Source organism: Lepidochelys olivacea (genome assembly GCF_965140295.1).
Source record: "Lepidochelys olivacea isolate rLepOli2 genome assembly, chromosome: 6".
Taxonomy (NCBI): Eukaryota; Metazoa; Chordata; order Testudines; family Cheloniidae; genus Lepidochelys; species Lepidochelys olivacea.
The window spans coordinates 47,103,431-47,115,611 of NC_140416.1; the positions used below are offsets into that span (position 1 = coordinate 47,103,431).

The 12,181-nt window shown below is 41.1% G+C and overlaps 1 protein-coding gene across 3 annotated transcripts in view; it reads left to right on the forward strand.

The window, feature by feature from the left end:
* The window catches only part of CAPRIN1 (cell cycle associated protein 1), an 81,000-nt gene that overhangs the window by 32,229 nt on the left and 36,590 nt on the right, over positions 1-12,181 (forward strand). For all 3 annotated transcript variants that reach the window (XM_084630466.1, XM_084630468.1, XM_084630467.1), the window contains exons 5-9: positions 6,240-6,478; positions 6,619-6,701; positions 9,650-9,787; positions 10,467-10,519; positions 10,609-10,695. In XM_084630466.1, coding sequence (XP_084486592.1) covers positions 6,240-6,478; positions 6,619-6,701; positions 9,650-9,787; positions 10,467-10,519; positions 10,609-10,695 — 600 coding nt within the window. The remainder of the gene's footprint in view (positions 1-6,239; positions 6,479-6,618; positions 6,702-9,649; positions 9,788-10,466; positions 10,520-10,608; positions 10,696-12,181) is intronic.

The following is a 12,181-nucleotide window of genomic DNA, read 5'->3' on the forward strand; positions in this document are numbered from 1 at the left end:
CAGCTGCATGGGCCACTGCGGAAGTCACGGAAAATAACAGAATCTGTGATCTCCATGACAAACATTGAGCCTTATGTATAGGGCCCAAAGCCTCAGGCCCCCTAACTCACCGAGGTCTAGAACAACACAGTCCCCTTCACCAGCTGTCCCAGCACCCTTAGAGACACAAGAAGAAGAGATTGAGGAGCCTGAGGACACAGCTGAAGGTGACACCCTGCCAACCACTCACATCTCATCTTTGTCAGCGGATGAAACAATAATGCTACCACCCCCCACTATGGGGGTTGATAACAAATCTTTTCAAGACTCTTCAGAAGGATAGCTGAATCTCTGGACATTTCACTAGCTCAGGACATACTCCAGGCATCCCCAACAGCAAAGATAGCACTGCCAATTAATGATGCCATCATGGACCTTGCAAAAATAATCTGGCAGGCACCTGTCACAGCCCCTCCCTCCTGTAAGAGGTTTGACAAAAAGTATTATGTGCCAGCAAAAGCGGCTGAGTTTTTATTCACCCACCCCGCATCAAACGCGGTGGTGGTGGATGTGGTCAACCAAAGGGGAAAAGCACCACTAGTCCGGAATTACCCTGCATGATAAGCACTAGAAAAGGCTAGACCTTTTTGGTCAGAAAGCGTACTCTATCACACTCCAGTTCCACATAGCCAATTTGGCCGTACTGGCAAAATACACACATAATCTGTTTTGCAAAATGTTGGAATTAACATAAAAATGGCCATACTGGGTTAGACCAAAGGTCCATCTAGCCCAGTATCCTGTCTTCCGACAGTGGCCAATGCCAGGTGCCCCAGAGGGAATGAACAAAACAGGTAATCATCCATTGACCACCTTATTGAAAGTTTACCCGATGGCAAAAAGGAACAGTATAAGGCAAACATCTCTGAGGGGCAGGACAGCCCTACAGCCTCCCTTGACTCTGCAGACATGGCAGCACAGTCCATCAATACATCCATGATCATGTGCCGTGCATCCTGGCTCCACCTCTCCAGGTTCCCCAGGGAAGTCCAATCCACTGTGGAGGACTTACCCTTTGAGGGTCAAAAATTGTTTGCTGATAAAACTGATGTGTTCTTACACACCTTAAAGGATTCACAGGCGACGTTAAAAACCCTGAGCATATATGTACCTGCAAACAAAAAGAAACAAGGCAAGTTTTACAACCAGAGATGCCAGGCTGCCCATACTCTCAACCTCAAAGACAGAATGACCAACGACTTAAACAAAGACAGACCAGACATTGGCAGAACTAAGATCAGCCTTCAATGTCTCAACCCATCTACTTCCAGACAATCATTTTGAAGGGGTGGTCGAGGGCAGGAGACCTCCACATTCTCTGATTCTGGAACCAGATCTAGTCTCTTGCTCACTTGGAGACAGTCTGTAACCATACTACCTTGTTTGGAACACCATCACAACAGACAAATGGGTTCTAGAGATTATCCAGAATGGTTATTCCATCCCTTTTATTTCTATCCCACCTACCCACTCCCATTCCCCGTCCCTCTTCAGGGACCCCTGTCATGAGCACCTGTTACAACAGGAAATAAACCACCTTGTACAGTTGGGTGCTGTGGAACCTGTATCATCTCAACACGGGTGGGGGGTTATTCCCGTTTATTTTCTTGCTCAGACAAAGAACGACAGGTGGAGACCCATCCTGGATTTGGGAAAACACAACAAATTTGTGAGAACATGACGTTTCAAAATGGTGACTCTTATCCGCAGTAATTCTGGCATTAGAGAAAGGAGATTGTCTCTCTGCCCTTGACCTCCAGGACGCTTATTTTCATATTACAGTTTAACCCGGCACACCGAAGATTTGTGCGATTCACCCAAGGGAATCCGCATATCCAATACAGAGTGCTACCCTGCCTGTGTACTGTGTACTTCTGCCTGTCAGCTGCCTCAAGAGTTTTTTCCAAGGTTCTCGCTGTCGTTGCAGCTCACCTATGCGAACAAGGAGTGATATTTCCATACTTAAATGACTGCCTTATAAGGGCACTAATGCAGCAAGGAGTGCTAAATGCCACGCAAACCACGATAACCCTATTCACAGACCTTGGGTTACAAATAAATGTACAAAAGTCCACCCTGGTTCCTGTCTAACTGTTGGAATCCATAGGAGCCTACTTCAACCATCTCACAGAAACAGCAATGTTACCCCCACAGTGCTTCCTTACCCTAGTCAACCTAAATTTCAACAGTGATGGACAGCTCACTAACATCTGCCACACATTTACAACTCTTGCGGCACATGTCGCCAGCAATGTTTGTCGTACAATATGCCAGGCTCCACATGCAATGCTTACAGGCCTGGCTTCGAACCATGTATATAACACACACACATTCTCTCAACAGAAGCCCTGCAGAGTAAAAGACTCGCTAACATGGTGGACGCAACCACAGAACGTCTGCTCAGGAATCCCTTTCCAACAAAAATTTCCAACCATGACAGTCATGACACACTTTTCTCTAGTTTGTTGGGGGGCGCATTTATGTGGCAAATCGATCCATGGCCACTGGTCCATCCTTGGAGCTAAGGGCAGTCCGAAATGCATGCAAGCACTTTCTCCCTTAAATCAAGAACAATGCTATCAAGATCCTTACTGACAATATACCATGCATTTACGATATAAATTGTCAAGGGGGAGCACGATCATATCCTCCATGTGCAGAGGCAATACGCCTCTGGAATTGGTGCAACACCAAGAGCATAGAGATATTGGCATCCTGTCTGCTGAGATGTCGGAACACAACAGTGGACCAACTAAGCAGAGATTTCTCACAAATCCATGAGTCGGAGATGGATCCCAGAGTTCTCAAAGCCGTATTCAAACTATGGGGGTTCCATAGATTTATTTGCAGCAGCTCAGAGTGCCAAGTGCCCACAATATTGCTCCTTGGCTGGATTGGGACACCTCTCCCTGGGCGATGCTCTCCTCACAAAATGGGAAGCGCCACTGATGTATGCTTTTCTTCTGATCCCACTACTGAGCTGAGTTGTTCACAAGATCAGGCAGGACAAATCCAGGGTCGTTCTCATTGCACCCACGTGGCCCGGATGAACGTGGTTCCCATACCTGAGACAGATGGCAGTGAAACTGCCTCGAACCCTTCCCTTAGTGCTTCACCTTCTGTCACAGGATGCAGGGCTTGTCCGTGACCCCAACCTCGCAGTACTCCGCCACAAGGCCTGGTTACTCCATGGCTAATGGGGGGTCAAGAAGGACTGTTCCGAGGAAGTGAAAGTTATTCTACCGAACGGTCAGATACTAAGCACAAGAAAGACACACAGGTGGAAACGATTCGGCACTTGGTGCCAGTACAAGCAGATTTTTTCCACAGTCGGCCCTAGTATATAGTCGAGGATTCTGGGACTTAAAAAATCAGGGCTATCCACCAGCTCAGTCAGATTACATTTGACAGCCATCACCTCCTTCCACGACAAGGTGGACGCAGTCACTGTCTTTGCTCACCTAATGACTAAATGCTTCCTTAAAGGCATGGAAAACACTTATCACACACTAAGAAACCCTACTGCCATGTGGGATTTCAACCTTGTTCTATGCAGTCTCATGGGAGACTCATTTGAATCCCTTGCAACTTGCTTTGTTGCACTTAACAGTGAAGGTTGCTTTCCTAATTGCCATCACATCAGCAAAGATGGGGTGGGAGAATTTGGTGTCCTAATGGCACACCCATCTTATGCTACGTTTTTTTAAGGATAAAGTACTCCTATGACCACACCCTAAATTCATACCCAAGGTTTCCACCCCTTTTCATTTAAATCAGCCCATTTACTTACATGTATTTTTCCTGAAGCACCATACTGACAACAGGGAGGCCTCACTCCACACGCTAGACATTTGCAGAGCATTAGCTTTCGTCATAGAACAAAAACATTCAGAAAATCATCTCAACTATTCATTTCCATAACAGAATGCTCGAAGGGCCAAGCCATCTCAAAACAGACTATACAAATGGATATCTGTATGTATTCATTTGTGCTATCAAACAAGCAGTCTGCAATCTCCACTTGGAGTTCACACACACACACACACACATACACACTCCACCAGAGCGTTATCAACATCTGTGGCCTGTCACTGACATTTGCAAAGCAGCTACCTGGGCATCCGCCCATACTTTCAGTAAACATTATGCTTTAAAACAACAATCAGCAGCAGACACTCAGTTTGGACTCAGTGTTATCCACCGTCCAGTGAAGCAACTCCGAAACCCCTCCGCTGAGCACCCCCAAGGACACTCCTTGAAGAAGAGAAGGTTACTCATCTTGTGCAGTAACTGAGGTTTTTCGAGATGGTTGTCCCTGTGAGTGCTTCACTATTTCCCTTCCCCCTCCCCCGCCAGCCTACACTTTGGAGTTTAATGCCACCTTCTGAGGTAGAGAAGGAACTGGGGGATGGTTGGCTTTGCACTGCTATGTAACCACTTGGAGAAACGCGAGATGGCTACAGCGCATACGCGGCCCAACCAGGCACTGCTACTACAAATCTCAGATTACAAGCACAGGGCGCCAAGACACCTAAAGTGGAGCACCCACAGTGACAACCATCTCGAAGAACCTCAGTTACTGCACAAGGTGAGTAACCTTCTCACCCACATGGACAACGTGTCTTGAACCACAGTTACTGTAAAATAAGTAATTGTTCTTCTTTCTACCATGCCACCAAGTCTTCTCCCTGCTGCATCCCTTTAAATGAATCCCACAATCTGCCAAGGAACAAAGTCATTGTCCTTCTGTAACTTGGAGAAATAGAATTGGTTTCTCCCTTCTTCTCTCTCCTCCCCTCTCCCCACAGTTGTCCCTGGCCCCTGCTGCCTCCCTACTCACCTCATCCAGGACTTAACTTGTCCCTGGGCTTACAAGGGCTGAGTAAATCTGCTGTGAACGGGGATATTTGTATTTGTTTAATACCACTTTTCCCAGTAGACTTAGTAGCTAGCTGGGAGGCTGTGAAAAGTGATGTTAACATACAAGTATACCTTTCTACAGCAGCAAAAAAAAAAAGCAACCAAAAAAAGAAAAGAAAAACAACAACAAAGACAAGAATGTGCAAAGCACCTTATTTGTTTCTCTATTCTGTTTAGGTCCAGTAAAGAATAGAGACAACTGTACGTTTTTATTACTGAGTGGAAAAAAACCCCAACACCTCCCCCCAAACCTTACATAAATAAATTGCAATGGTTTGGACATGTGTATGTGCATAATTAACTTTAACAAAAACAAATAAAGTATTTTAGGAAAAATTGTCAGAGCCACGACCAGCAGTAGTTGGTGGCCACGCTCTGAGGCCACCAAAAAAATTTGTTGTGTGAACCCCTGAGGTCACTAGCCAGAAGTTTTATTCTGTTTGTCACCAGTACTTATGCAGATTGATGACGAAGGGTTGCTCTTCCCCTTCTCTAGAGCGCCGGTGCTCCTTTTCTTTTCTGAAGCTGAATTACTGTACTGCTCTGGCACAGCCCTTTCCATCTGACTTTTTATAACTCTGTATACGAATAGACAAGTGGATTTGTTGGGGGATCATAATATAATATTCCAACAGTAGGTCTCTAAAGTTGATCTTCTATAATGTTGGTAAATGTCGGTTATTTTTCTCTTTTAGTGGAGTATACTTTCATTGGTACTACATATGAAGAATATCTTGGTAAAATCTTAAAGATGGTTATATTGATTATGATTAGAGCCAGTAGCTTGATAGCAGTGGTACTCAGATCTCAGTGGTTCAGGAGCCAAATTAGTGATTTGCATTACCCAAAAGAGCCACAGTTTTGTGAATGCATAGATTCATTTACCATAGTACTATATATTCATGTTTAAACAGTATGATGGCTGTGTGTGTGTGTGTGTGTATAGATAGATAGATAAATTCTCACAGCAAAATGATTGACCAAGTATTTTGTCAACTACAATCAGTTAATAATGTAAAAGCATCTTGATTGGCTGTTAATTATATCACAGTATTTTAGTATGTTCTGTAAAGAGCTGCAAGAGTCATATCAAAGAACCACTTGTGGATCATGCGCCTCAGTCTTGAGTATCATTGCTTTATATAAACAAAATATAGTATTTGTGGTGGCATGTAAAAGCCAGTTCCCTGGACACATAGATTCTGTACTGGATCGAGTTAGACTGCAACTCAAAATGATCTATCTTAAGTAGTCTAACATTCCTCTTTCCTTGTGAGCAGATCCAGAAAACAATAAAGAAGACAGCCCGCCGGGAGCAGTTGATGCGAGAAGAAGCTGAACAGAAACGTTTAAAGACTGTACTTGAGCTGCAGTTTATTTTGGACAAGTTAGGAGACGATGAAGTGCGCAGTGACCTGAAACAGGGCTCAAATGGCATCCCTGTACTGACAGAGGAGGAACTGACAATGCTGGATGAGTTTTACAAGCTAGTTGACCCTGAGCGGGACATGAAGATAAGGTAATGTGCTAGTTTTACTATTAAGTAATCTCTGTAATGTTAATATTGATCAGTGCATTTATTCTAATTATCTTCAGCATAAGAATTTTGAGACCTGTCAAGTAATGTTATGCTTCAATTAATTAATATTTTTGTTGAAGGTTGAATGAACAGTATGAACAAGCATCCATTCACCTGTGGGACTTACTGGAAGGGAAGGATAAGCCTGTTTGTGGAACTACGTGTAAGTATGTTTAAAATAGAAGATTGAATGCAAGGAAAAAATATACGAAATATATGAGTAAAAGTTACATTACAAATTCCTGTGATTATAGTTTTAACTGTCAGAATTGCTATCTTTTGCTAATTGCTTGTCAGGATAGTGACTGAATTATCTTAGTCTCAGCTATGTTGTAACTGTAGTTCAGTGAAATGCTAACTTAGTGCATATTGTATTTGGCACTGACACAACCTTACTCATCACTTACTGGGCCCCCAGTTTCTGCTGCTTCAGCAGTGTTCTGTCACTGATCGTGCTTAGTAGCAGTTTTTTGCTTTCTAGAAAACTGTGGGTTATGCAAGGAATATTTTTCAACTAAATATGTACTTGGTTAGTTTTAGACCTTAAACAAGGCAAGTTATGACTTTTTTTTTTTTAAATGGAATGCTTAAATGGTAGCCAAATTTTCAGGCGACCTCAGCTTCTGTTGAGGTGCTTAAATGGGAGTTCGGCTCTTTGGAAAATCTGGCAAGAATATCATCTGGTTTCTTAGCAAGATATGGTTTGTTTTATTTGTGTAAGTAAATCCATCTACATATGTGGTTTTATGAAAACAGCTATATATCCAAACATATTGCTTAATTTGAGATGAAATGAACCTTCCTGTTGGAGGAATTAAAGGAGTGTGGTTTTAAAACGAATCTCAGCAATTATATTTCACAGAATGGATGTTTTGAAGTATATTTGTGTGAATAAGATAAACCATTAAAGGATAAGGGGTTTAATATTTCCAGGGTTGGTTGCTTTTCTCTGAAAACTGCTATAGCTGTTGAGATAATAATTCTCTGACATAATTATACTTTGTGATTTTGGACCAAATAGATAGTTTAGGCTGAAAATGTGACATAAGGATGTGCTAACCTTGTCAAGAATTGTTGAAAACAACTTAGAGTTTTAGGAAGATAAAATATTTTTGTACGTAAAGCAGAATTTTGTCAAGTAAAAGCAATCTTTGCGTATGCTTTCATTTACAGTTGCTGCTTATTCTACAGTTGAAATTGTTCTCTATTTTCTTCATCGCTTAGAAAATGTGGTGTTAAAATCAGGGTTTTGTTTTTAGTATTTTCAGTATTACAAATAATGCACAAAAGAATAATTACTTGTAATTATAACAAAACATGGCATTTTAAGTGACAACTAGATACTATTAGGATTTTCTTGTGTGGGCCCAAGATATGTAGATGTATGCTTTACAGTGCATTCAGCTTATTAGGGAAGTGCTTGTTGTGACTCCATATTTTAGACTGAGTTCCATTTTGTACTTAAAGCAAGGATTTAACATCTTTGCTATATATGAAAAATGCAGTGTATCATCCAAAGTTACACAACTTAATTTTTGAGCACAGAAGTAAATTTTTGAAAATTCAGTAGATTAGTTGGACATAAAATCGATTGAAAACTGTGTTCTTTAAGAAATTTAGCATCTACCATACTTAAATTCACTCCCAAATGAGTTTAACGGAAGAAAATTCTTCAAACTTCCATATATAAAAGTAATAGAAATCTTGTGTCTATGCTATATTTGAAGAATTTTTTTTGTAAAAAGGTAAGTTATTAAAAATTGTATATAGTTATGATATAGGCTTACGGACAGGTTCAGGTCAGCTTTTACCTCTGATGTCAAATGACTCCATGTATCCCAACCAATTGCCACTATTCTTCTGCAGCTAATTTGCATGCAACAAATGGGTTGTAATATGTTGGTGAGATAAAGACTGGACACATGTCAAAAGTTCTCATTGGCAGATTAGTTGGCCTGGCTGATGCATCTCTTCGTCTCTGAGTAGATGCAGCTGTGTAGTCCATTTAGGGTGGGTGTGTGGGCATGCGCGCCAGCCAAAGCTGAAGAAACTTTTCTAAGCCATACCTGTAGAGGGGCAGTGCTTATGCCTTATGACTAGCACCTCCCCTGGCTCTGTGCGGTGTGCCCCCACTTCCATTTTACTGCCTGTGTCTGGGGTTGGAGCTCTGTCGTTTTCACCTCACAATCCCTTAATATAGTGTTAGATTTAGTGTATATGACCTGTAGTTTGTCTTTCCCTGGTGATGTGTTCATCAGGGTTTAAACATCTGTAGTGTGGGGGAGTGATCCCCACATGTGGGGCTTGCTGGCCCTAGGAAAAGCCTACATTAAAGAGGAGTGTTCAGTTTGCAGATTATTTACCAAATGCACTCAAGTGGCAAGGGACCATCAGGGGAGGGCATGTGGATTGGTCAAACCCCCCCGACCTGACTACATCCTCCTATGGGATCTATGCCCCTTGCTGGGGCATTCCCCCTGTCTCAGGGGAAGCACGCTCCCCAGATGTGTGCTGCAGATGATACTGCTGTCTCTGACTGCCATAGTGGCACTTCTGGACCACCATCATGTATACCCCCCAGAATCGTAGCATAACCCTAGACTTTGCAGTCGTTCCAGGACTCTAGGGTTATGCTATGGTTCTGGGGGGGTGTACGCAGATGTCATGGAGATCTTGCATATACTTGAGTTACCAGTGTCTAACAACTTATTTCATGGTACATTTTAAGATACTTACCCCTTAGGATCTAATCAGAAATGAAGTTCAGCTTTTCATAGATTCAAGAAGAAGAATTGCTTCAAAATAACTTTGAAGTTGTTAGCTGCTCTTTAAATTACCGTGGTTTAATGTATAAACAGACAGTATGCAGTGCTGGCACAACTCAGGAAATGCTTTTAATTTCTGATTGTTAAATTCCAGAGGACATTCCATGGTAGATAATTAAATTCAAAGTGACATTAGACTAATTCTGGACAGTAAATGTTGCCTACCAATAAATGGAAAAGAAGTTTTGAGATTTTGGGGAGGGATGGGGGGGGAAACAGACATCATCCTGGAAAATAGTTATATGATCTTTAGTCTATACTTGACCAGAGTTTAATTCCTTTGCAGACAAGGCCTTGAAGGATGTTGTTGAACGTATTCTTCAAACTAGTTATTTTGATAGTACCCACAACCATCAGAATGGATTGTGTGAGGAAGAGGAGGCAGCCCCTGCACCTGCAGTGGAAGATCCTGTAGCAGAAGCTGGTAAGTACATTTATCTGTTTTGGTCTCCATATGTAGGTTGTAGGTCTACTGTTATCCCTACTTCCTGGGGTCCATGAGAGCAGTGGAAAAATAATTACAAATGTGAAATAAATCAAGCTCTTATATCCGAACTATTCAGTCAGCCTAGTGCCGTAGACAGAATTTCATGCTTTGTAAAAGAACATATGTAGCCTGGCTACATACTAGATAAATGCAAAGTGCATAAATGTTAGGAATGAGCTAACTAGCAATTAAAATCCTGAATATAGCAGCAGCCTAACAAGGCACAGCCACTTAATGGGATCTTCACTGATTGGGCAAATGTTCAAAATATGCACTCAAGACAAAGCTCATTGCACTTCTATTGAGGAATCCATCTTAACAGTGAAACTGTTTATGTGCTATCGTGTAGATTAAAATTGGTGACCACATCTTGCTTTCCCTTGCAGTCCAGTTTGCTGTAGAGCTGTAGGTTTAAGAACAGAACCTATGTTCTCCTAATTCTAAAATCACAAAGATTCAACAAAAACAGTGTTTGTCAAAGGAAGATACACTGTTAAATTACTGGTTGGGATTGGACTATCCCCTCCCCCCCCCCCCCCCCCCAGAGTCAAAAGGAAAGAGTAACATATACATTTACTTAATGGAATGTGCCTAAAATAGTATATTTTTCTCATAGAACCTGAGCCAACAGAAGAATACACTGAACCAAGTGAAGTTGAATCAACTGAGGTACTATTCAGTGGAAAGATCGCAGTCACTATTTTAGTTTTAATGCCACTGTCTGTCTTTCATACCTTTTTTTTTCATTTTTATTTTAGTTTGTAAACAGACAGTTCATGGCGGAGACTCAGTTCAGCAGCAGTGAGAAGGAACAGGTAGATGAGTGGACAGTTGAAACGGTTGAGGTAAGATGTCTTATGTGCTGCTGGTAAAATTGCAGTCCCTGTTTTCACTGACTCACAACTCTTCAAAACATTCATAATAGATTTTAATGCAAAAATAACCTTTTTACCAGTCTTGAGCTGGCCATATTTTCCGGTATTGTGTACCCAGCTCGAAGATCTCTATAGCATTAACCTTGCATGTAGCTAAATCTCAATGGTGAAGTTCCTTTAGTAGTGTAGTAGTAGGTTTAGGAGGTGGAACTAGAAGAGTAACAAGCAGTTTTAAAATTGTCACTGATGCATAGCCAGTGTAAAACTTCTAAATTGTAGTTACAGCTATTGACAGCATTATGGAGCTGTATTGCTTTATGCAGTTCCCTGGTGATACAGCTGCTAATTCCACATGTAAACTCAACCACAGTTTACATTGCCTGCTGGTTGTTCACAAGTCTGCTCAGACGTAGATAAATCTATATGTACTACATATATTTTTACTTCTAGAAGAAAAGTCATATTTAAAAAGAAAACTGTTAATGCATTATTCATTCTTCATACAAGTCATGAAAATGAGTGTTCAGCTTTAACACTCTGTTTTGCACATATGAATTACAACACTAATAATAAGAATTTTACAAATACTGTGACTTACATAGATTTATTATCTAATATTTAAATCCACCACTCTACTAAAACAGAGGCTCTTTACACACATTTTCATGTATTGGAGAGAATAGTTATCCACTGTCTTACTTCATAACTTCTTGATCGGTGGATTGAACATGAACTTACTCCATCCATTAGGGGTGTGTGTGTGTGTATATAATATGAACAAAGTAATCTTTCAGTGTATATGACTGGATTAGTGCTTGGTTCAGCTTAATCTCATGCAGAATCAAGTTCCAGAGCTTCCCCCTTCCAAGAACATTTTTATTCCCTTTGACTCCATGCGGTGTCTTCCTTGCTCTTTCAGCCTTGAGATGGAGTAACTGCCTGTCACTGCTTCAGGATTTCTTGAGAAAAGAGGAACCATCTTGATATGTGCTCTGCCAGATATTATAGCCAGTCCATCAGAAATTCATGATCCACAGATTTATTCATGGTTTTCAGAATGAACAGTACTTAGAATGGATGTGAGACACCAGTCTATAGCTAGAAGATTTTTCATTTGTATAACTGCTGCTGACTGTGCCATATTCTGATGCTTAGATCCCATTCCTTGTCTTAAAAAAACAAAACAACCCCCCCACACATATATTTAAATTAGGGCTGTCAAGCGATTAATCTGTTTAGTCGTACGATTAAACAATAATAGTATAACATTTATTTAAATATTTTTGGATGTTCTCTACATTTTCAAATATATTGATTCAATTACAACACAGAATACAAAGTGTACAGTGCTTATATTTTTGATTATTTGCACTGTAAAAAAGCAAAAAAGAAATATTTTTCAGTTCACATAATACGAGTACCGTCATGCAATCTCTTTATCATGAAGTTGAACTGA